The sequence below is a fragment of the Lygodium microphyllum genome, chromosome 1, assembly GCF_053477565.2.
Source record: "Lygodium microphyllum isolate KBCC chromosome 1, Lygodium_microphyllum_v1.1.10, whole genome shotgun sequence".
NCBI lineage: Eukaryota > Viridiplantae > Streptophyta > Polypodiopsida > Schizaeales > Lygodiaceae > Lygodium > Lygodium microphyllum.
In genome coordinates, this window is record NC_141135.1 from 144,031,282 (window position 1) to 144,057,410 (window position 26,129).

Genomic DNA, 26,129 nt, shown 5'->3' on the forward strand with positions numbered 1-26,129 from the left:
CAAACAAGGTTGTGGATGTGATCTCAAGGTTAGAGGCCACTATGGCCTGATCTTGAGTTGAATTATGTCTAGTGTTTTCACCATTTCTAATGTGCCTTGGGATCTATGTTTGGTTCATGACACGATTCATAAACTCAAAAGTTTAGATGATTATGCATCATGTACTACTCTACCAAAGACAAACGTTCATTTAGTGACTCATAATTTTCCATTTGATCATCCTTATTCTACATTGGGGATTGGATCGATAATTTATTCTCAGTTTGCCATGGCATCAAAGTTTCCTAAGTTTTACGGCAACAAGTCAAAGGATTAGGATTCTTGGAGTTGATCATTCATTAAAGCCTATGATGTTCATAATTCCAACTCTCCAATTGATTAGGTGGAGAAGTTGAGGATTGTTCTTAGTACTTTGAGGAGATATGTTACTTCATGGGTGTCCCTGTTTGAGGATGCACAATTGACTACCCATAATGACTTCAAATTGACATTTTTACATAATTGTTAGTGAGAAAAAGTGCCTACTCGTGTCTTGGAGCATATCACCAACATCAAGCAAAGGAAGCTTCCTATTGATGATTCTGGTGTGAAATTCAAAAAGCTCATTTGCTCATTAGAAGTTTATTAGAGTTATGATTAGGAGCCTTTTTATCCGTATTTTATTTGTGGTCTACACAAGGAACTTTGTCACTCTCTAATGGAGTTAGAAACTCTACGATTACAACAAGTGATTCATCAGCCTAAGTGGACCTAGCAAACATATGCCAAGTTGTGATCAGTAAGCCAAAAATCTACAAGTATATGTCTAAATCTAAGATGTTTCACAAGTCCAAGAAAGATTTTGGATTCATCCTTGAATAAAGGGAGTTCAATTTTGAATAGGATTACATAGAATTTGTTTCATTGAGTTCTAAAGGAAAAGTGTGAGAAGAAGACAAGTAGCAAGATGACAAATAACTCAAGAGTGAGAAGCAAGCCAAAACTTTTGATCTTTGAAATGTAGAGATTCCCAAGACATTTTGAGGAGTGGTGGGTGATTCGCTCATGATGCATGAAGTATCGATTTCTATGTTACTTGGCTGGTGATTGTGCCTTGAACAACTTGTATCGTGACTTATATGTTACTTGGCTGATGATTGTCCTGAACAACTTGTGGTCCGACTTGCACCAAAGAAGCATCTAGAAGATGAAGTGTTATCTTTACAATGGCTTATGTCAATGATCCATTCGATTCATTTCTTCAACTACATTTGTTTTCTTAAACATGAAATATCAATGACCTTTTAGTAAGATGGCTAGCATGAGAGTGTATTTGGCCAAGGCCATAACAATTGTAGTGAGTCAATAGTTCTAGATGGAATGCCTTTCTATTACAAAATGTCAGGATATTGGAAGGCTAAATTTTCATTGTTTCTAAGGCAAGAGGTGACATGGGATGCTATGAAGGCTAGATCTTGGCATGCTTAGACAATTAAAATGGGGCAACTTGTTTCATGGATGGTAGTTTGTTGGATGTAATGGTGATGGCATTCACTCAGGCTAATCTCGTAAATGTAACTTGCCAATTTTCTCTAGTGAAAAGAAAGTTCTAACTCACTCATATGAAGTGAAAATATCAAGAGAGTCTCTAAATATCTTAATAGATAGAAATTAAATTATAACGTGCCTACATAAATGAGCATCAATGATAGCACATATTTCTATAGCCCATAAAGGAGTAATCAAGAGTACTTCCACTCAGAACTCACTAGAACAACTAGTCATAACTTGAGTCTACCCTATATGGAAAGCTCCACTTCAACCCCACAAGGATTGACCTAAAATAAGAACCTAATTTAAATGCTAAAGTCTACTATCAGCCATCTAGCATTGGCTTCTAAGGTGACAGCATTGCTATCATCCCTTGAGTTGAAGTGAACCATTGCCACACTTGGTTCAAAGAAAGTGAGAAATGAGGGGGGATGATGCATATCAACCGCTCTACCTATATGGTAAAATCTCAACTCCATCCCCCTAAAATGGCACTGGTTGGATTCTATTAATAACATAATAGGATAGTCATTTTTTAGCTCTTCCTAGATTACCTAAACTAATGCTTAAGTTGTGATGGAAGCCTCTCAGTGAACTATGACCACTCTACCTTTGGCAAGTCCCATTGGGCATCTAGCCACCACCTTTCCTCTAAGGACTTTCTTTAGTTTGCTAATTATTCCTAGCACAATTTAGTTTGATACGTAGCAATTAGTTTCCTTAATCAACCTCTTAAAACAACATTCCCTCACATAAATTAAGCACAAATAAGAATTCAACCATTTCAAAAAGAATAATATATTTATTTAATCATTCCAACATACTCTACTTAAAGGCCAAAATAAAACTACCAAATTTGCCCATACCTACACCAAGCCTTCTAGGAGATCCACCCAGCTCGGAAGGGGTAGGCCAATCCTAAAACACCCAAGGAATTATGACCATAGCCCCCCTAGATCTTTGGTATTGCCTAGCCTTGGTCCTAGCAATCCAGATGTAACATGCCCACCCGAGCTATTCCTCGATGGTACGTTCTTAGTAGTCCATCAAGAGATGTCCTAGGAAGCACCATCCAAGATTTTAATAAAACCCTCAGAGTTTGATAACTAGGCTTGCTTTAGTCTACCCTGCAGTGGAAGTTCAGGCTGCTCCCACAAGGATCGACTTGAGTTTTTCTGGTCAAATCTATTACTAGTGGCTAGTTAATATTAAAAAATTCTAAAGTGATGCAAATCGGTCTTTCTCATTTCTAATGATCCATCAAGTGCAATTTTTATTCCTTCTTAGAAAAGATATCAGCTTACCGAGACCACCTAGCCATAGGTCTGGATCCGTCGGGGTCAGGGGTCCATCCTCCCACTTCCCTCGAGAGAGTAGTTTTAGTTATTTAATTACCTACCACTTTAAGTTCAACATATAAAATCAGCTTCCTTGAATTATCTCTTGATACAAATTCGTTACACACCTTTAATTTACAACACAAAAACAGAGTAAAGCAATTCCTTCTTAACTTTTACAATGTATTCCATTTGAATTATTATTCTCTCCAAGTTCCCAACTAGTATATTGGAACCTCCAGAGCAAAGTCTAGAAATCGAAGGGTAGCTGGCAGTTTCGTAAGAGCCTTAAGGAGTTTATGACCAAAGCCCCTTGGTATCCTCACCTCCTCTTGCCGACTAGAGTTCCCTACGACAAGACCTTTCGCATCACGATTGGTATAAACTCACTAACGTGTAACAAAAAGAAAAACCCCTTGGAGTAGGTTTTATTCACGCTGGCCTTGGGGAGGTCTAGCACTATCAAGAACACTGCCTCAGTCGATGTTCTGTATTCACCAGAATACTGCCTCATTCGATGTTCTGTGTTTACCAAAATACTGTCTCAGTCAACAATTTGTACTCAGTACATAATACTACCTCAGTCGACGATCTGTATTCAGTCATCCATCTTTTAGCCTGATGATTTTAGGAAAGATCAATGCCTAGCTTACAATCACAAACATCTTACTTCAAATGCATTATACGTAAACTTTAAACATGTTTATTTCCAAGACAAATATTTTCTTTCTAAAATTAATAACATTGAGGAAAATCAGCATAAGTGGCAAAATAACTTTGAGACAAATCGGCATAAGTGGCAAAATCACTTCAAGACAAATCATCATAAGTGGCAAAATAACTTCAAGACAAATCAGCATAAGTGGCAATACCTTCTAATAGTCTTCCTGGATTCCCTCTTCCTTGGGGATTAGTTTGGATTGAATTTAAGCAAGAATTTCGTACTTGAGGATAACTCCCTTGGAGTTTCATGGGTCTTTGCTCGCAATAAAAGACAATCTTGATTAGTTTAATTATGAACAGTATCATTTGGCAATTGCATCTCAAAGTCTCTTATATACTGAGGATTAACTTTTATGATTTAGAGATTTTATTTGATCAACACAAAAATTAGAAATATTAAATCTTTCAGGGACACATTACCTTCCTTGAACTCGCATAGGTACATCTTGTACACCTTGGAATTCGTGGGGTTAAGAATTCCTCAAAGAAATTATATGCATGAATCGAATAAAAGCTTATATTTTGTATGTAGCTTCTATTGCCTATTCATGGAATAAAGGCATGCTAGCTACTTTTATTTAAGAAAATTAGTACCTAAAAATCTGTGACGGGTGCTTGGTTGATGGTATTCGCAACTTCATTTGTAATCCCCATGCTCACCATTTTGTTTGTAGTAATTGTGTTCACAGCGTTATTGGCAACTCCTGTCTCCACAACTTTCATAGCTTTCTTCTTTGGAGCCATGGTCTTTAATCGCAAGACCGCAAAACAAAGGGGAATTTGGCGAAGAAGCTTGGGGGTAATTAGATTGACGGAATTTTGATTTATAGGGGGGAAATGATCACCAAAGATTTCGAGAAATCGAGAAGATTCTTGATTCAATAGGAAGGAATAGGATAGAAGGGGTGGAGGAATTGAATTTGAGAGCTCACAAAATATCTTCATTGTCTTCTTGATAAGAAATTCCTATGCTCGTACTTCTCTTGTCTCACTCCCTCTTGTTCTATACTCCTGAGAAGAGTCTCTCCCCTCTTGCTCAAACTACTCTCAATGGCTCCCCGTGCCTCTTATTTATAGCTAAATTAGAGAGAAAGGGTTGTGGCTAAGAAGAAGATGTCTTTATGGAGGGGATCTTGGCAAAATCAGCAATCTAATGCTCAAATCACAAATCTGATGGTTCCGTTGGCTCTAAAAGGGGGGTAAAACTGCAAGACACTTGGTTAGAAATCTTCCAGATCACTCCTTCTCCTTTTCCCTATTCGAAGTGCTATTTACTGCCTGTAAACTGTGATCGTGATGTGCGTGATTTTGCTAATCCTTACTTTTTTGTATTAAATCTCCAAAATTGGCTAAGAAAACCACTTGCTTTTTTTATATGACACCCTATTCTAGAAATTTACATAACTTTTTAGGATATTTATAATAAATCATATCCAAAATATAAAAAATATACTAGTTTTGTCCAAAAAACTAGTATTTTTGGACCACTAATGACTAATATAACTAATATGACTCATAACTCTTGTTCACGCTGTGACTTCCATGATGGGTGGCTACAGTCCTTGTCAATCCAAAAAATGTTGGGTTATGATCCTCACGTCTTTTTGCTCGAGATCTTCTCTATTTAATGATTTTAGAGTTCCATTTTGTGAGAAGTTGGAAATTTTTTTAATTTAATTCCGGATATCACACTAGAGTAGAAAAATCTAGCTCCCTTGGTCGAAAGCCCATGCAACTATCCTTGGGGATGCATATGCATTCAATCATAGGTTTAACTTGCATTTAAGTATTCCTCTTTTTAGAAAAATCACAAACATGTGTTCAAATAGTCTTTCAATGCAACAAGAAAATGCTCTTGTGCATAAGTGCTTATATAGGTCTTGAGATTTACAAACATAGGTTCCATAGTCACAAGTCATGAATTTCGAGTCTTTTTAGCCCCATCTAGGTAGTACTGATGCCTTGTTTTGAGTAGTAGGGTCTGGTCCTTATGCTTTTAGTCTTAGTAAGATGCTTAGCTATCCTAGTAATGTTGATTAAATATTTCTCAATAACTAGATCTCCCATAACCCATCACTACTAAAGAAGCAATTGAATTATCTAAGATCGTAACTCCTTTCTCTAGTAGAAAATATCCCATTTATTTAAGGTTGGGTGATGTGAGGACTAAAATGCCATTACGAGAGGATAATTCCATTCGAATTTCATCTTAAGCACCTGGTGTTTGTCCTCCTATTCAGAATCTTGGGTTTCCACAAGAATCCCGAATGGTGTAATAGCCTATGTTACTTAACAAAATTACCATTTTACCCATAATTTTTATTAATAATATTATCACGAAAAACAAGAGAGTAACCTAGACTTGGAATTGCTAAATGGGGGTGTCGTTTACCTATGCTATCTCACATCTAGCTCCCAAACTTCTCCATTTAGGAGTCGTCTTTGTCAACATTTGGATATCCTTCTTCTATCAACCTTTGTTAAAGACTTGCACTTCAAATCAGGATTTGTACAAGCAAGAGAGCACATACAAGGGAAGTGTAAATAGGGTTTAAGAGATCAAGAAATTTGGTTTAGATGAGTGGGTTGAGTAATGAGATTATGGTAGAATCTCGGGGGGTTTGAGGCATAATTCTATGAATATGGACTGGGATAGATTAAGGTGTTGATGTGAGTGATGATGAGTGAAGAGGGATGTTGGAGGTAGATGGGTTGCTTTGGGATAGACAAATGGGGTGAAGAGAATGGCAACATAATTTTGAATGGAGTAGGGGTTCTCCACAATATTGATTGAGAATTGGTGTATGGTCTTCACCATCCTTGACCACAAGTCCCTAACTATCATCTCTCTCTATCTCTCCCTTATCTTTGCCTTATCTTGCACTCTCTCTATCTTAGTAACTCCTCCTCTATCTCTTTTCTCACTTTTTTTTACCCTTTGTTGTTCTTATCTCTCTCTCTTATTGGGGGTACGATTTAGTACTCTTCTCCTTCTCTGTGATAGAAGACTTATTGAGGCTTGCTCTAATCCCCAATAATCATTGCCTTGGGTCCCATTGTCGGCAGCATTAGCTACAGAAAAAGGGGTTACAAGAAGTGTGTTTGCACTTGCAGTCCCTGCCTCATCTAGCACTTATCTTGCCTCCCGTTTGGCCTCTACTACTTGGCTAAATCCTAGGCATTCACCCTTTGGCACCCCAACATTGGTTACTAGCTCCTAGAGTTGGATTTGAGCCTTCCTATTTTAGTTCTTGACTATGTACTCAAAGTAGTCTGTTGTATACTGCCTATGAACAGCAATTATTAAGCTTATCTCTACCTATTTGATACTCTTCACGGCTTGACATGGATGCCCATATGCTAGCTTAATGCTTGGGATACATCTTGGGCTTCTATTGAGATCATTTGGATCAATTTACAATGGTTGTTTCATTGCTAGAATAAAAGGGAAGCATACTATTTTATTAAAGATCTTGTATGTCTATCGCTCTTAGATGCTTCTCGGGCATTTTGAATGCTACATTGAGGTATACCATTGAACTCACATGCTTGGTTATGCTTCCATATTGATTTTGAGTTGAGATTGGAGCTTTGAATCTTGACATTGTTTGTCATTTACTATTATGTATGGATATTTGATGCTCCAATAAAGAGCTTTCCAAGTTCCTCTGATCGGATACTCCCGGATATATGCTACTTGGATCTTGGATGTTTGGATGCCTTCTATATGATGTTTTGAGCTTTGTCTGCTCATTTTCCATTCAACTTTTGCTCCAATGGGAGCCATTACTTGACACTTGGATATTACATTTAGCATTTAGTTATGCAGTTGAGCTTGAGGGTTTTCTGATGAGACCGTGGGACTTGGTGACATGTACATGCTCTTATCATGATTTATATATGCAGTTCATCCTTTGTGGGCTGATCTGACATTCCTCTTGGGCTAGCACCTATCTCTATTATGATGTTGTCAGTGATGTATGCATCTTGGTTCGTTATGTATGGAGCTTCCATTACATTTCTTAGTTCGTTGTGCCTTTAGTTGGTCTCTTCTATTATCTGTGAGACCCAGGCTATCCATGATGGTTATGCCCTCAATCTGACACACTAATTCTTTAACAATTCTTGGTGCCAATCACATATTCACTCACTTCTAGTTGGATCTATTCCTTGCATTTTGTCTGGTATCACTAATTTGCCATCTTTAGCATTGATTTCTTGTATACTTCATTTTTACCATGCTATAATTGCAGTTTACCTCACTATTTATGCAAGTAATCACCTCCATTCGATAGCTCTTTGCATTGAGTTTGTGGACAGTTCATTACTTGATCAATACCCCTTGTTTTTAGCTTGATTTAGTAGTGGTTTTAGGACTATTTGTATAGCAATATGCTTTGAAAATTTGTGCACTTGTTTACCTTCATTATAGTTGGTGGCTCAAGTGATAGTACTATCTTTAATCTTGACAAGATGGATGGCACCAACTACAACTACTGAAAGACCCAAATCTGGCAAGTTTTAGTGCAAAAACTACAGGTTAGGCCTTTAAAAAGTAAGGATGTCAAGCCCAAACTTATTGATATAGAGGATTGCGCTGAATTAGATGAGCTATGTAAGTTCACCATCATAGTGTCCCTCTCCAAGCAGGTGTTCTATGTCTATGACCCCAGTAGAGCCCCACTTCTCAAATGTATTGGTTGAAGCAACTCAATGACCTTTGCATGAAGGAGGGCACTTCTATGTCAGCTCACTTAAATGAGTTTCATTCCATTATCAATCATTTATCTTTACAAGAGATTGAATTCATAGGTACTCTTCTTCCCTTGTTCCTCTTAGTTACATTGCTTGAATCATGGAATACATTTTGTAGTGTTATGTGTGCCAACATGCCTACTGATGGGGTACAGTTGTAGGATATAGAGGGTTCACTCTTGACTAAAGAGGTTAACAAAAAGAATATCTATGCTTCCTACACCTCTCAAGCTTTGACAGTTAGAGACAATAATGATAGGAACAGTAATGCCCCCCATGGGAGAGACTCTCAATAATCTCACTCTTAGTCGCGTGGATAGTCTTGCAGTAAGTCCCGTGATTAGAGTCTAGAAATACAGTGCAGTACTCTATTTGATGCTTCTATGGTCAGCTTTGTTAGTCTTATGATGTCCGATTATGCTAAGGTGACGCCTACATGTATGGGAATGCTATGCTTGTGTTATAGATTGGATTTGGAGTTGATTTTGGTACTAAAATAGCTTGGTTTGGTAGCATATTCATTGTTGCATATAGTAGGGCTGAACCTCTTTTAACAGGGATTTTATATACCTATTCCTTCTGGCTATGATTGGGGTGTTCTATATGCACTATTGGTGCATACCATTGATGCTAGTACATTGGTATATCATATGCACATGATTTGAGGTGGCTTTGAGCTTGATTTGAGGACTGATTTACTCAGTTTTGATAGTGAATTTATTGTTGTAATAACCAGGGCTGAAGCCTATTAGGTTAGTGTATGCTATACCTATTGATACACAGGTGGTTTCCTAAGTGACTCATATGACTACACAAATGTATATGGAGGTTGGCGCATGTCTTGTATTGCTCTCTAGAATTCCTTTTGAGCTTTGATCAAGCTCCATCTTGGTTGGCATTTGATTGACATTGGTCTATAGTGGCATGCTTTCTAACAGTCATTATGCATGTGGTCTCTATGCTTGACCCTTCGATACATGCTTTGATGTATATGTCAGAAATGAATGCTCCTTACATTGTCTGTGTTGTTTGATTGCCACTTGGAGCTTCAAGGCTGTTCATTTGCATACTTTTTAGCTCTTTGATGCTTATTTGGGTTGTTAGAGATTTGACATTGACTGTTACATGATGTAGTGGATGTTATAGGTGATGCTTGACCGATCCCTTGATCTCGATGCTCCATTGATATATGATCTTGGCTCCATGATGCTTATGTATTCACATGCTATCTTTGAGCTTTGTTGCTTGATTGGCATTGATCTTTTTGCAGTGGTGGTTGGGAGCTTCATGCTATCTTTGGATATTGCAGAGCTTGTGGTTTGTGCAGTTGAGCTTCTTGAGTAGATGAGACTAAGATCTCTTACATGTCTATGCTCTTCATAGATACTTGTCTGCATTGGATGCATTTGGGCTGATTTGATCTATCTTCTCTTTGAGCATACACCAACCTTTGTCAGGTCCTATCAGTTAGGCATACACCTAGCTTGGCTTACTTTTTGAGTTCTTTGTGATAGGGCTTGTATCCTCCTTAATGACATTGATTGCTCTGACACATTTGGGTGTTTGGCTCATGGTTCTTGGCTACTATAGTGTTTCTTACATACCCGCTTCATGCAAGATCTGACATGGCAATCATACTTGACTTTGGATCACTATTAGCCCATTGTTTGCCCTCTTTTTCTCACTACTATGATTTATTACAGCAAGTTATTTTATGCGGACTATGATATATTTACTAAGCTTAATCATGTCATTTTGATGTACATTTGGTACTATTTAGTGGACAACTAGTCATTTTAGCATTTTCTCTTATTTTCAGCTTATTTTGGTAGTGGTTTTAGCCTATTTACTGCTAATTACAACAAGTTTTTTTCTACATAGTCTGTCTCTATTTGACTCATTATGGCTACTTATCTCAAAGATACAGCTTTGTTTAACATTGCCAAGTTGGATGGCACCAACTATAGCTATTGGAAGTCTCAAATATGGCAAGTTTTGGTGCAAAAATTACAGACTAAGCCAATAAAAAACAAAGGTATTAAACTTGAGAATGTGGATGATGATGATTGGGCTGATTTTGATGCACTATACAAGTCCACTATCATTTTATAACTCTCTGAAGAGGTTCACAATAATGTTTTTGAAGATGAAGATCAGAGTGCATGCAATCTATGGGAAAAGATTCAAGAAATTTATGCAAAATAGATCCCTACTTTGCAAATGTGTTGGCTTAAACAATTGATGGATCTCTGCATGAAGGAGGGGGCCCCATTATCTGCTCACTTTAGTCAGTTTCATTCTATCATAAAGAATCTGCTACAACAGAGTTTTGAGTTTCAGGATAATCTACATCCTTTGTTTCTGCTTAGCACTTTACCTAAGTCTTGGGATGTATTTTGCATTGTGATCTATACCTACAAACTTGATAGGCTGAAATTAAAAGATGTAGAGAGTGCTCTTTTGATTGAAAAATTTAACAGGAAAAGCAATGATGCTTCCCACAGTTCACATGCTAGAGGTGGCAAAAGTGGCAAGTAAGATAATGATCATCATGGGAAGGACTCTCAGAAGTCTCGGTCTAAGTCACATGGATGCAGCAAGTCCCGTGAACGTAAGTCTGATCTTACATGCCATTATTGTGGAAAAGCAGGACACATATGACCGCAATGCCACAAGATGTGCGATGACAAGCGCAAAGAAAAGGGGAAAGAAAAAGTGCAGGAGAAAACCAATGATTGCAACATTATACCTACAAAGTCCAATGTAAAGATTGAGGAGATAAATGCCATGCAGTCTGAGGAGTCCGATGGTGACTATATCTTAGCAACCTCTTCATGTGATGCCTCTTATAGCTGACCGAGGCTTAGTCTATGCATACATAGTGTTGGCTCTTGGATTCACATGCATCTTTTCACGTGACCCCCTATCGTGAGTGGTTTCATACCTATTGCAATGTATCTAGTATTGTGTGCTTAGGTGATGTGATTGGTCTCTTGCTATTGTTGGCATTGGTGATGTCACTCTACAGTTTCCCTCTGGTAGCACTTTTGTTCTACATAACGTGTGTCATGTACCTACAATGACTAAAAGTCTTATGTCTTTTCGGCAGTAGCTTGATGGTGCAGGTTATTATATATGCTTTGGTGATTCTGCATGGAAGATAACTCGTGGCACACTTGTTCTTGCAAGAGGTGCCAAGTCTTTGGCAGCCTTTACCCGGTCATCTTGGGCATATATCACTTAAGGGAATGAAAATGCTTAGTGCTTTGCAGTATCTTCCACCTTTTGACTACTTGCATTTTAAGTTGTGTGATCATTGTTTATATGGCAGGCAAAATAGGAATTCGCATAAAAAGTCTGGTATTCCACACATGGGTAAGCCTTTGGCTCTTGTGCATTCAAATGTATGTGGACCCATGCCCTATCACTCATTAGGGTTCACGTAAGGTTTGGGCTTATCCCATAAAGTAGAATTTTGATATCTTGGTAGTCATTTAGCATTGGCTTGCTTTAGCAAAGAACCAATCTGGGCATAGGCTGAAATGCCTAAGGACCAATAACAAGGGTGAATACGTCTCACATGCCTTTGAGTAGTTTTGTGATGAGCGAGATATTAAGCATCAAATGACCATCCCTTACACCTCTTCCCAAAATGGTATGGATGAGTGTATAAATAGGACTATCCATGAGAGGATCCTAGCCAAGCAAGCTTACCACATCATTTTTGGGATGAGGCAATCTCTATTGTCGTGCATCTCATTAGCAGGTCACCTTGTAGTGGTATTGACTTCCCGGTTTTGCTGCAGAGGAGGTATAGATAGAAAAGCCTCCCTCATATGCTCATTTGCATGTCTTTCGATGCGAGGCCTTCTACCATGTGCCCAAGGACAAACACAATAAGCCAGATCCTAAAAGTGTGAAATGCATTTTCCTTAGCTATGGAGATGCAAGTGAGATGGGATATCGTCTTTGGGATCCGTAGGTGTAGAAAGTGATTCACATGCCATGATGTTGTGTTCCATGAGAACAAACTACATATGTAGCCTGAGAAAGTTGTTGAGATACATAGGGTTATCTTTCAGGAGGAGTCCCCTTGCTCCCGCACAGCCAGCTAGACAGCCTACACTAGCAATCAATCTTCATGTTTTAGGAGGAGTGTAGAGGCATCAATCGCCACGGGGTCATGGACCGCTTATTGTTCAAGTGTTTCAAGCGAGCACTAATGGCCACCGCTCACATAATCAGCGCACTATCCCTCTCTACAAGTGTAGTGAGATTACCTTGATGCTCGATTGAGTTACTTTCTCTCTCAAGCACTTCGATAGCTCCACGATTCATGATGCATGCTCAAGCATCCTCAAGCCTCTTCTTCCAAGCTTCATCCTCCATAGCTACGGGCGAGACGAGAGAAGAGAAGAGAAAAAGAAGAGGAGAGGAGATGGTGGAGGGCTTCACCTCCAAGATCCCTCACCCTCACACACTCACTCTCTCACTCACTCACACTCCCTCCCTCAAGCACTTACAAGCAAGCAAGACAAGAGAAGAGAAGGAGAGAAGAAGAAGAGTCCACTTTGCCACACACCAAAGAATGAGCTCTCATTCACTTTTTGAACTTTATATACAAAACCCTCTTTCCCTTGGGTAGTCATCCCCTTTTTACATGGCCTAGGTCCTTTTTTTCCATTGTTCTCCTATCTTCCTAGCTTCCTTCCTACCGCTCATCTACCTTTACAATTTGCATGGGTGAGAGCCTGTGCAAACCGATGCTCTTAAAATAGATATAGGAGAGCCTCTCACCTATGATGAGGCTATACACATGGGTGACAATCACTCCTGGGAGAGGGCTATGTAGTTTGAGATTAACTTGTTGCATAAGAATCGTACGTGGGATTTGGTTTCCTTGCCTGGTGGCAAGAGGGCTTTGCCTTGCAAGTGGGTGTACAAGTTGAAAAGTACCCCTAGACACTCTAGGTTGGCATACAAGGCCAGATTGGTAGCAAAGGGTTTAAGTACTCCTAGTGTGCACATTGAGGAAGAGTTTTTATGGCTTGAAGCAAGCACCTAGGGAATGGTACCACAAATTTGATGCATTCATGCAATCATAGGGCTACAACCATAGTGATATGGACCCGTGCTTGTACACGAAGAAAGTCAATAATGGTTCATTACTGATTTTGGTACTCTATGTGGATTACATGCTTTTAGTAGGGAAAGCTCATGATGAGCTAGATGCTCTTAAGGCTCAGCTCAAGAAGAACTTTAAGATGAAAGATCTAGGACATGCCTCTCATATACTTAGTATGCGCATTACACGTGTGACAGGTCTCAATAGGAACTTCTCTATTTGTCACAGAAGGAGTATATCCATAAAGTCCCTGACTGCTTTTGTATGCAAGATGTGAAGCCTATTAGTTGTCCATTGCCTTCTCATGTGACAGTATCATAGCCGATTGTCCACGAATAGATGAGCAGAGGGCCGAGATAGCCAAGATTCCCTATGCATCCACAGTGGGCAGTTTTATGTATGCCATGATAGCCACCCGTCTAGATATAGCCTTTGTAGTTGGTGTTGTGGCATGTTATATAGCTACACCTGGAAAGAGGCATTGGGATGCCATGAAGGGTATCATGAGCTACGTGAAGGGCATTGCTGATATGTGTATATATTATGGTAGCCAGGATATAGGAGTCATGGGATACACTGACTCTAATTATGCTGGACATACAGATAGTAGAAAGTCCACTTCTGGCTATGTGTTCACTTTTGTTGGAGGTGTTATTTCGTGAATGTCCAAGTACAGAAATGCATGGCCCTTTCTACTATAGAGGCTGAGTTTATTGCAGCCACCACTGAGGCTTGGAAAGAGGCCATTTGGTGAGGTCATTTGGTTGCTGACCTTGGTATTGCGGATGCTATCCCTACACTACATTCGATTCTATGAGTGCTATCCAGTTAGCCAAGAATCCGGTCTTCCATGCAAAGACGGAACACATTGAGGTGAGGTATGACTTCATTCGTGAGGTCATTGAGGATAGGTCTATTAACCTTGTCAAGATATCAACTGACTAGAATCCTTCAGATTGCTCATGAAAAGCCACTCTACAGAGTGCTTTGCCTTCCTTAGAAGATTGATGGGCATTGGATGAGATGACATATTTCCTCATCATGTTGTATCTATGTATACATTGTAATGCATTTTCTTGTTTCTTTTCACTTCTCTCACTAAGGTAGATTCACCTTTGATAAGCGGGAGGTCGTTGGGAGTAAAGGCGCCTCTGCTTAGTCGCCTATGTATTACTACACATTGACAGTACCCGCACCTACACACTGCAGACAACAGACATCCATCACTCTCACTTCATTCTTTATTCTTTCGGTGACATTTGAATAAAGGGAAGGCCAATCACACATTATGATTGATGGAGTTCCCACATTGTGTGTGTTTCTCTCTCTTGCTCTTGCTTCTTGCACCATACCTCTTGCTCCCGCTTGTGTTTCTTCAGGGCTCACCTCCCTTCAAGAGAGAGTGTGAAAAGGAGAGAGAGAGAGAGAGAGAGAGAGAGAGAGAGAGAGAGAGAGAGAGAGAGAGAGAGAGAGAGAGAGAGAGAGAGAGTGTGTGTGTGTGTGTGTGTGTGTGTGTGTGTGCGTACGATAACTATACCGAGGGTTTGAGACAGAAATCACAAACTAGAATTGGAAGGGGGAGGGGTTCTTTTATAGACAAAGGAGAGAGAAAGGGGGAGAGAGAGAAAGAGAGCCACATACCAAGAGTCATGAAAATGAATTGCAATGTGGATAGGGGGCGCTTTTATGGGCAAAGGAGAGTTTATTTTTTGCTTGAGAAGGGGATGTCGGAGAACTCTTGGCAAAAAAATTTTCGTTAAACCAATCATTCATCTCTTGGGGGAGAGGAAAGGGGACAGAGAGTGTATGTGATACATGTTTTTTTTTTCCCACCAGGAAGATAGCCCCTTCTCTAGTGAAGAATGATTCCACAAGTCCCCTCCCAGATAAAAGAGGATGCATATGGATTTATTTTCCATATGGAAGGGGATTGCCAGCAATCCCTTCTTAGTGAAGAAAATTTCCACAAGTCCCATCCTTCTACTCTCAAAGGAACTATGCAAAAAAAATTTGCCGAGAAGGGGTTGTCAGCAACTTCCTATTTGGCAAAAAATAATTCCACATAACCTCCTTTGTCTAGGAGAGGGGACTTGTGGAATCATTCTTCACCCAATAAGGGACTGTCGACAACCCCTTCCTAGGAGAAAAAAACCTCTCTCTCTCTCTCTCTCTCTCTCTCTCTCTCTCTCTCTCTCTCTCTCTCTCTCTCTCTCTCTCTAAGCTTTAATTAGTACTAATTACTTAATTAGTTACTATTTATTAATATTAACTAATTAAAAATCAATTAATTAATTTATTAGTTGAGGATTAGTTAGTACAATTTGCTAGTGTAGATTAATTTATATCAATTAATAATAATTTGCTAATTAGAAATTAATATTAGTTTGAATTAATTAATTAATTAGGTAGAGATTAGATATTATTAGTACTTAATTAGTATTTTAATCGATATTACTTAATTAATATATTAATAATTACTTACTTAGTTAGTATTAGTATTACAAATTTATTAGCATATTAATAATTTATATCTTAATTAGTTAGTATTAGTATTAATAAGTTATTAGTATATTAATTAATATCAATATTAGTTACTTTACTAATTAATTGTAGTAATGTTAGTATATTAATATTAGTTAAGTGGTTATTAATTAATTAGACTAATATTAGTATATTAGTTAATATTACTATATGAAATAATTAAAGAACTAATTGATAATACTATTAATATTAATTTGTATTAATTAATATATTAACTAAATAGTTATTAGTATTAATTGGTTAGTATTATTAATATTATTTATTATCAATTAATTAATGATAATATTAATTAATTTTTGGAGGGGACAAATCGCCACCTTTTGGGGGTAGAATTTTTTGCCCCCCAAAAAACTCAATCGTCCCTCCTCTCTCTCTCTCTCATTTGAGTACCAAGAAAAATGCTTTTTTGTTGCTTTTTTCTTTTAGGAATTTTATTATAATTAATTTGTATATATTAATTATGAAATTAATTAATGTGTTAATGGTAAATTAATTAATTAATATTATTTTGTATTAATTCACTAACTAAAAATTGATAGTAATGCTAATATTCATCACTATTAATACTAATATTAATTAATAAAAATAAATTGAAATATTATTTAATTATTTTATTAATATCAATTATATGAATTAATATAAATTAGTTAATTAGAAACTTGTTTAATATATTAATATTATTTGATGTTAATTTGTATCTTAATTACATTTGATATATATTTATTAGTTTATTAATTTAAAAAGTATTATTATATTAGTTGATTCATTGACTAATTAAGAAATATAATAATAATTAGTTGATATTAATTAATTAACATGTATATTAGTGAATTACAATGATTATTTGATATACTAATTAATATTGATATAAGATTAATATTAATATGGATAATTAATATTTATTATACTAATTTATATATCAATATTGATATTAATATTATTATATTAAATAATTGATATTGATATATACCAATTATTACAATAGTAATTAGTATGATATTAATTATTATGTTAGTATAAATTAATATATTGGTTATATGGGTTTTCTGTAGGGGGAATGGGAGAGAGAGTGCGTGTAGGCTAAGATCGTTTTATTGCGAAAGAAGAGGTCGTTGGTGCCCACATATTTGGTGAAGGAAAATATGTCTAACACACACCTTAGCCATCTCTCTCTCTCTCTCTCTCTCTCTCTCTCTCTCTCTCTCTCTCTCTCTCTCTCTCTCTCTCTTCATACCTTACAAAAGGGGGCAATCAACAATCGGAGAGATTTATGGAATGTTGGGAATTGAGGTGGTATGCAAGAGAGGGAGAGAGATATAGAGAGAATGTGATCCACAGTTATTTGGGTTTTTTTTATTAGAGGGGATGGGAGAGAGAGTGTGTGTGGACTAAGATCATTTTATTGCTAAAGAAGGGGTCGCCAATGCCCCCATATTTAGTGAAGAAAAATATGTTGAACACCCTCCCCTCTCGGCTCTCTCTTCATACCTTATATGTATCTAAGTCTCTCTCTATCTCTATCTCTATCTTTGATATTCATTTAATGCTCCACTATCTCAAAGTAGTTATGTAAGGCCATCCACCCCCTATGAAATTGCCCCCCCTTTCCCCCAAGTTATGAAATATTTACTTAATCCCGCAAGTACGTATGTTGCTCTCCCTTGCCTCCCTCCTCTTGGCCTCTCTCTCTGTCTCCCCCCTCTCTATTCATCTCTTTTCTCCTCGCCCTCTCTCTCTCTCTCTCTCTCTTTCCCCCTCTCTGTCTACCCATCCCCCCTCTCTCTCTATCCATCTCCCTTCCCTCCTCTCTCTCTCTCTATCCATCTAGCCTCCCCTCTCTCTCATATGTGGTATCCACATCCACACATGCACACTCTCTCTCTATCTCCCCCCATCCCCTCTCTCTCTCATGCACACATGCTTTATATATCCTCCTCCTCCTCCTCCTCCTCTCTCTCTCTCTCTCTCTCTCTCTCTCTCTCTCTCTCTCTCTCTCTCTCTCTCTCTCTCTCTCATATTTGACACCCACTCTCACCCTAAGTCTTTCACCATTACCATATCCAACATGCATACCCATAGATGTGTAGATAGCTTCGAAAATGGACCCATCATCAAGTGCTACACCAAATACCGAGACAAAGGTTTGCATATATGTGGCATCCCTCTTTGCCAAACTTATCATGCACTACATAAGCAGTCAATTCTTGATGTTGAAGGAGAAATACATTTGCAATGACAATAGCTACCATGTTCTTGCTATCATCCATGCAAATGGTTGAATACAAAGCACACTGATCCATTGTAGCAATGACCATGAGATTGGCTAGGTATATATTCTAGACACCTTGGTCTTGTAAGACTGTATTGTCAAACAAGGAAATGGGCCTACGTTGCACCCTTTCCCCACAGTAGACCTCACCTAGAGTCCTTGCAACTTTGAGAAAATAACAATGACTTGGTCTCGTAAGACTATATTGTCAAACAAGGAAATGGGCCTACGTTGCACCCTTTCCCCACAGTAGACCTCACCTAGAGCCCTTGCAACTTTGAGAAAATAACAATGACTGTGGAAGCCTCACCTCTCCCCCCTCAAACATGGCGAAAAACAAGATCATCCCAATAATCATTGACATTTCGACAACCGGTATGCTGGCATTAAGTTTTCCTACATGGCATGTTATTGTACTCAATTAGTATAATTTACTTGTAGTAGGGTACAAAAACTAGGACATGCTATCCCACAATTATTTTTATGACTTTGCAAATGAAGAGACTTGTCCATGCCACTTGGTTTGGTGATCCAAAATTTGAGTGGCCAGCACAATTTCTATTGGGACACTCTAATTCTTTGATGCATTTGCTTTGGCAAACACTACTAAGGAATGCCATCAATGTTGACGTGGGCTTTGTCTAGAAATGCCCATCATACTTTTGCTCCATATCCTTCATATCCTCCATAGGATGCATATTGTCCACTACCGATGGAAAGTTCGTATGCTGCTGTGTCATACGGAACTAGGATCTCTTCCACTCCTTTGTAACACTCGTATTTTGAAGCAAACAACATAATACTTAGTGTTGCCCTCCTGAAGACATTATGTACTCAACCACACTTGTAGTATAAGAGGATGGCCCTATCCCCTCCTCTTCCACATCGAGCCACATGTATATTGCAGGTGGTGAGTGCTAATCACTGTCACTTTATTCTTTATTTTTCTTCCAACAACTATTGAATAAGGGAAGGCTACTCACACATTGTGACTATTGGCGTTCCCACATATGGTCAATTTCTTCATATTTCCTTTCATTAATGGTGTGTGAGGTCTTTCCATGCCTATAGATCCTAAGGAGATGGTCTAGTCACAGACCCTATGGCCATATGTCTTGTACCATGTGTTCTCAGAAGGGGTGTGGAACATTGCTTCCATGGCTAGTTGCGTTAGTCCTTGATCATATTCATCTCCCAATATATTCATTTTCCATGGTTTGATGTTTTCATTTGTTTGCATCATCCATCCCCACAATGAATTGTATTCACACACTATAGCACCACAGCCCCGAAGACACTCAACAATTGCTATCACTATCACAGTAACTATCACTTTCAAGAGAGTCAATCATTGTTCTAGTGCCTGCATCACTTTCAAGAGAGTCAATCATTGTTCTAGTGCCTGCATCACATCACAGTGAGAATGCCATGTAATAGTTTTCCGCCCTCATTAACTTTAAGATCACTGCCCAACTTGTGTCATAGTTATAGTCCTACTTGCATCATCACAGTCCAACCTACATCATGATAGTTTCATACAACTTGCATTAGACCAGTATTTGAGTGAAGTACAAACTACTGTCCAAGTTTCAGTAAAATGCAATTTAAGTCAGTTGCATCAAATCACTATCTAGCATGTATCACAATTGTAGCTCAATCTACCTCACGACCACAATCTAATACAAGCCTACATCATCACACAAGTGCTTTCTAAAACCTACATCAAACTTGCATTCGTTAGGAGACCTAGACATGATTGTTGCAAGTGTTGTGTATGTTGTAGGCATTGATAGAGGTCATTGTCTACAAGCATCAACATCTGCGGATTGAGAGGCCTGAAATTAGACTAAGTAGTAGGTCATGACCATTGCTAACAAAAAGGGAGGGAGAGAGAGAGAATAAGAGAGAGAAGAAAGAAGAGGAGGGAGAGGATAGTGGAAGAAGCGAGGGAAATGAAGTTGCCATGTGGTACTTCGCTTCCCTTGCAAGGTTGCTTCGTTGCACAGGGTGAAATTACCGCGAAGCAACCTAGCGTTTATTTTGCAAGAACACTATTCACAAACTATCTGAAGTAGACTAGAGTATGTAGAAATCTCAAATATAATAGTTCGTATGAACATGAAAACGCTTGATAGCGGTCTGAGGCGTGGGAGATTTGTGCATTATTCACTTGGATTAAACCTTGGTTTTTGGTTCAGAACAGCGCCATTGGTATGGCCCGAGGGGCTTCGGGCGGGCGCTCTCTGCTGGCTGTACCGCGCAGCCTGTTCTCCTATTGTCGGGTGGTTTACAGACGGTCGCTCGCGGCTGATTCCTCAAGCTCGAGTGCAGCAGCTGCCGGAGCGTCCTCCTCTTCTCCAGTTGCTCGAGTTCGATGTCCCTCGCTAGAAGACTTCAAGCGTAATTGGCATGAGGTACGTCCAGTGTTTATGATCCAGTAACATGGCTAAATGGTGCAATGACGGCGTGTCTGCTGCATTTGATACATTTGAGTATGCTCACAAATAAATTTGGGGATGCAAGTGGTCCATGCGTCAAAGACCTATGAATTCCTAATATCTTATTGGCTGTGCCTAATAAGACTATAATAGCATCTGTAAATGGCAAACTGTTTTCATCGTTTTGGATATCGTTGTATCTTTCATTTAGCAATTTGATCTGCCAGTCAGAGGGTCTCACAAGAGAATCGTGCAGTGGATGGGTATTGTTGATTGGACATGCACTCAACTTGTGATGGACTATTTTGCTTTTCGTCATGTCTAAAAGAAAAAATTATGCTTATGCAAAAATGATAGTATGTATACATCAAATGTGAGCAAGCTCAATCTAGATTGGTCTCTCTATAGAGTCTCCTTTTTCAAATAAGGTCAAAATTGGGTAACCAAAGGTATGTCATGAAAGAGTTGGATTTTGATTAGGCCAGAGGCCTCTTGATAGCTACTACAAAGATGTTTAGAGTGGCAAGTATGGAACTTCAATTTCAAGACATTATGGGTGAGTAATCATTCCCCATCTTATCATATTTTTCTCATAGCTTCATTCAACAATGCGGAGCTACTAACATCACATCATGCACTCCCAAAAAGGAGGTGCTTATAGAGAGCTGTCTTTAATGATCTTTTAGAGAGGTATTTGGAGATCTTGTGCCATTTTACCTCTAGTAGTTCATGGACATGGATTGGTTAATATCATCCCAAAGTACACTAGGGATGGATATCATTCGTAAGGACTATAGGGACAAGAGTCTCTCATAGATATATGTTATAGAGAGAGTGGCTCATATGAGCTCTTTGATGTTAACAAAGGATTACAGGTCTCAAAGAGTAGATTATAACGAAATGGCATGTTTAGGGACAATTATGCTTGAACCTTTCTTGTTAGCTTTAGGAATCATGCCATTCCATGTCTCTCTTGATGTCCATCTTTTGGTTGTGAGCCTCATTCTAGGGCAGATGAAGATGTTTGAAGCTCTAGCATTAGTCATGTATGTTGTTTCTTTTTTTTCCTCAAGATTGTGTATCCTTGAAACATTCGATGGTAGGAGTCAATTGTAGTGGGGTACCTTGTTGTAGCTTGTTTGGTTGCCTCAACTGCCCATTTTTCTAAGTAGTTATCCCTTGGCATTTTCCCCTCTATTTGGTTCTTTTTAGGTAGTTTGCTAGATATTAGGGTAGTTATTTGTGGTGATCGATGCGTAGTGGAGGTTCAATGCTAGGCAATGGCGATGGTGGAGAGAGAGAGAGAGAGAGAGAGAGAGAGAGAGAGAGAGAGAGAGAGAGAGAGAGAGAGAGAATGAGGAGTGTGATGCACGATATGTGGGTACGAAAAGATGTACCACTCTTTAGGTTTTTGATAGTTATATGTAAAGGACTAAAGTACAAGTGCAAGGGTGTGTTTACATCCGAGCATGTAAAAGGTACGGTGGCCCTTTATTTGTAACAACCTCCCACCTAAAGGTAGTGTGCTTGAAGGTCGAGGAAATAATTAGCTCAGTCTAAGTATATATAAAGCTGAAATACATATACTATCTAACTCCCATCATTTGTTGGCAATGAGCAAACTGCACTGTTGGAAGTCCCTTTGTGAGTAGACGTGCAGGATTATCATCTGCATGTACCTTGACGAGCTCAATGCTTTTGCTGTCAAATACATCCTTGATAAAGTGATACTTCACTTGTATGTGCTTTGTTTTTGCATGAGAGATGGGATTTTGTGCTAGCATGATAGCACTCTGGCTATCACAATAGTGGAGGATAGGAGTGTTAGTAATATCAAGCTCTCCTACTAGACGTGAAAGCCATAAAGCCTCATTGCATACCTCAGTGGCAGCCACATACTCTACCTCTTTAGTAGACAATGCAACACACTTTTGTAGCCTAGAGAACCAAGAAATTGCTTCCCTTGTGAAGGTGAATATATATCCTGAAGTAGATTTCCTGCAGTCAGCATGACTAGCATAGTTTGTATCCGTAAAGCCAAAGATAGATGCTTTTTGCTTTCCAAAACAGATGCACACTTCCTTAGTGTCCTTAAGATATCTCATGATACCTTTTCATTGCTTCCCAATGCTTTTTACTAGGATGTGCTATGTATCTGCTAACCACTCCCACTGCAAATGCTATGTCAGGACGTGTAGCAACCATAACATATATCAAGCTACCGACAACTGAAGCATATGGGATCTTAGTTATTTCAGCCTTTTCATCATTAGATGTAGGGCTGTTCTCTGCACCGAGTTTCACATATGGAGGTAATGGTATACTAATTGCTTTTTTCCCCTTCATATTGAAATGCTGCAAAATCTTAGATACATACTCTTGCTATGATAGATAAAGAAGACCTTTTGATCTATTTTTGAGTATATGCATCCCAAGAATATGATTGGCTTTACCAAGATCCTTCATATCAAAACTACTCTGTAAGTTCTACTTGAATGTGTTTAATGCACGAATATCCCTACCACCAATTAGCATGTCATCCACATATAAAATCAATATAATAAGGCTGCCATTTGCCGCCTTCTTGGTATATAAGCAGTGATCCACTTGACTTCTTTGAAAACCTTGAGATTGCGTGAATGTATTAAACTTATGATACCATTTACATGGTGCTTGTTTCACGCCCATACAAGCTTTTGTTGAGTTTACACATCAGCTTTTCTTGTCTCTTAGCCATAAAAACTTCTGGCTGTTGCATATATATGTCCTCATGCAGATCACCATGTAAGAAAGCAATCTTTATATCCATTTGTATGAGTTTCATATCCTCGCATGCAACCAAGCCCAATATGGTTTGCAAAGCAGTCATTTTGACTATAGGAGAAAAGATCTCATCAAAGTCAATTCTATGTTTTTGCTTGTACCCTTTGGCAACCGGCGGTGCTTTGTACTTTGGTGAGGAAGCAGAGGTGACCTTCATTTTGTAAACCCATTTGTATGGTAGGAATTTTTGCCTCTTTAGTAAATGCACCAAATTTCAAGTACCATTTTTTTAAAGAGATTCCATCTCTGAGAGCATAGCTTTATGCCGTTTCTTGCTGTCCTTTTTGTCCATTGCTTCCTTGAAGCATAATGATTCACCGCAATCTATCAATATGACATAATCAACAACATAATTCGCACCAGGAACAAACCTATTTGGCTGTTTGGTATTTTTGGTTGACCTACGGACCCAATGATTAGTGATTGTTGGTTGTTTAGCCTGCAAATTTGCATGAATAGCTTGTTGTTTTAAAGGTTCAACATGTTGTACTACCTGTTTTGGCTGTTCCAAAGGCACATTTTCTTGTTGAAACTGGGGTATATCATGGGCAACTTCTTGCCAATCTATTTCAGTATCATTCCTTGCATTTAAAGGGTCATTTACAGTAGGTATTGCTGCTGTACAGTGGGCACTCTTTGCTGTCCTACAGGTGTTTCTTCTCGGAACACAACTCTTTTCACTTCTTCTGTCTTTTTGGTTGTTTATGCATCCGATCTTCCCGGGAGACTACATCATTGTTGCGTACAATTTTCCTTTTTTTGGGATCCTATAACTTATATTCCATTTCTCCCTCGTTAGCATCTCCTAGGAAAATGCATTTGCAAGACTTTGGCTTCAATTTACTGCATTGTTCTTTGTATAAGTGCACAAATGCCTTGTAGCTAAACACTCTCAAGTGTGTATATGAAGGGGGCTTGCTTGACCACACTTCTTGAGAAACTCCTCCCCGAAGGCTTGTTTGGTGACCGATTTATGAAGCGAATAGCTATCATAACAACCTCTACCCAAAAACCATGAGGTAATGTAGCATGAGACATCATGGTACGGACCGTCTTCTAAATAGTCCTATTCATACACTGTGATACCATTTTGGGGCGGATTACGAGGGGCAATGAGCTCCCTTTTTATCTCTTTACTGTCACAGAAAACCTAGAAGGTTTTAGACACATATTTTCCATCATTGTCAAAGCGAAGATACTTTAATGTCTTGCTGGTTATATTTTCAGTAAGTGCTAGGAATTATTTAAACTTATCCAAGGACTTGTCTTTACGACGGATCGGATAAACCCATACTTTACATGTGGCATCATGAACAAAAGCGACAAAATATTTCTTTTTTCCTAGAGACAACCTTGGCATTTCACATACATCTGGACTCTAAATGTACCAACTCTACGGGTGAAGATTTTAGTGAAAGAGGCTTTTTATGTGATGTTTGAGCATGCTTGCCATAAATACAAAGATCACAGTGGTCAAAATCAGCATACCTCAAACACAGCAAAAAACCCAAACGAGAATGTGCTTTCATTCCAGTTTGACTCATGTGCCCCAACCGGCTGTGCTACAAAGACATACTTGGCTGCTCGGTTATGATGACAACATGATCACACGCACTAGATACATGTAAAGAATACACTTTTAGAGCCTTTGGCAACAATTCTAGGGCCCTTATATATTTTCCATTTGCTATCCCCAAAAGTGGTATGATAGTTTGTATCATCCAACTGTCTTGTGCTTATCAAATTCTTCTTGAGTTGGGGTACATGCCTTACAATTTGCAAAGTGAACACTGAACCATGCTGAAATGCCAATTGCACATTGCCAATCCTTGCAATGTCACATCCATAATTGTCCCCCAAGTGGACAACAACATGTCTACCACCACTATAGTCAGAAAGCCACTCATGGTGTGGTGTTACATGAATGAGGTAGCTGAATCAAGAATCTAGGTATGTATTTCATCATTAGAATCTGCAGTCAATGAATGTGCACTAAAAGAAGAGGCAAAGAGTACATCATTGCCACTGTCACTCTTATGACTAACTACATTGACTTACTCTATCTTCACATTGCTCTCCTTTGTATGTTGGCTGTCATTTTTCTCATCTTTGTTATCATTAGTGTTTTTGCCTTTGCCCTTTTCTTTCTTCCACTTAAAGCAATCCCGCTTGAAGTGCCCTGTCTTGCCACAATTATGGCACTTCACATTTTCCCCACAAGACTTGCTACGTGCTTTGTTGTCAGAATTGCCCTTTAGTTGGGATTTGCCTCTAGTATGTAGTGCATTGGAAGGCTTGTTTGCTGAAATATTTTGCCTTTGAGCTCCTCCATGAATAAAGAACTCTCCACATCTGAATATAATAGCATAGCATTCGAGTTACTCATTGCTGTCCTAAAAGTATCCCAACTTTCAGGCAAGGTGCACAACAAAAATTTTGCCTTGAACTCCTCATGAATGTGAAATTCCAAGGCAATCTGGTGGCTGAAAATAGAGTTAAACTCATTCAAATGTACAGACATAACTGTACCTTCCTTCATACGAAGGTCCATCAAAATTTTCAACCAATAAACCTTGCTAGCTGCACTT

General features: G+C 38.6%; 1 protein-coding gene across 3 annotated transcripts in view; it reads left to right on the forward strand.

Annotated features, from left to right (window-relative positions):
• Positions 1–20,193: 20,193 nt before the first annotated feature.
• LOC148041770 (uncharacterized) overlaps positions 20,194–26,129 on the forward strand; it is a 58,148-nt gene continuing 52,212 nt past the window's right edge. The window contains exons 1-2 of one of the 3 annotated variants that reach the window (XM_087682307.1): positions 20,194–20,361; positions 20,479–20,694. In XM_087682307.1, the coding sequence (XP_087538433.1) occupies positions 20,494–20,694 (201 nt within the window). In that variant the 5' untranslated portion in view covers positions 20,194–20,361; positions 20,479–20,493. The other 2 variants (XM_087682315.1, XM_087682300.1) reach the window with 2 other exon arrangements.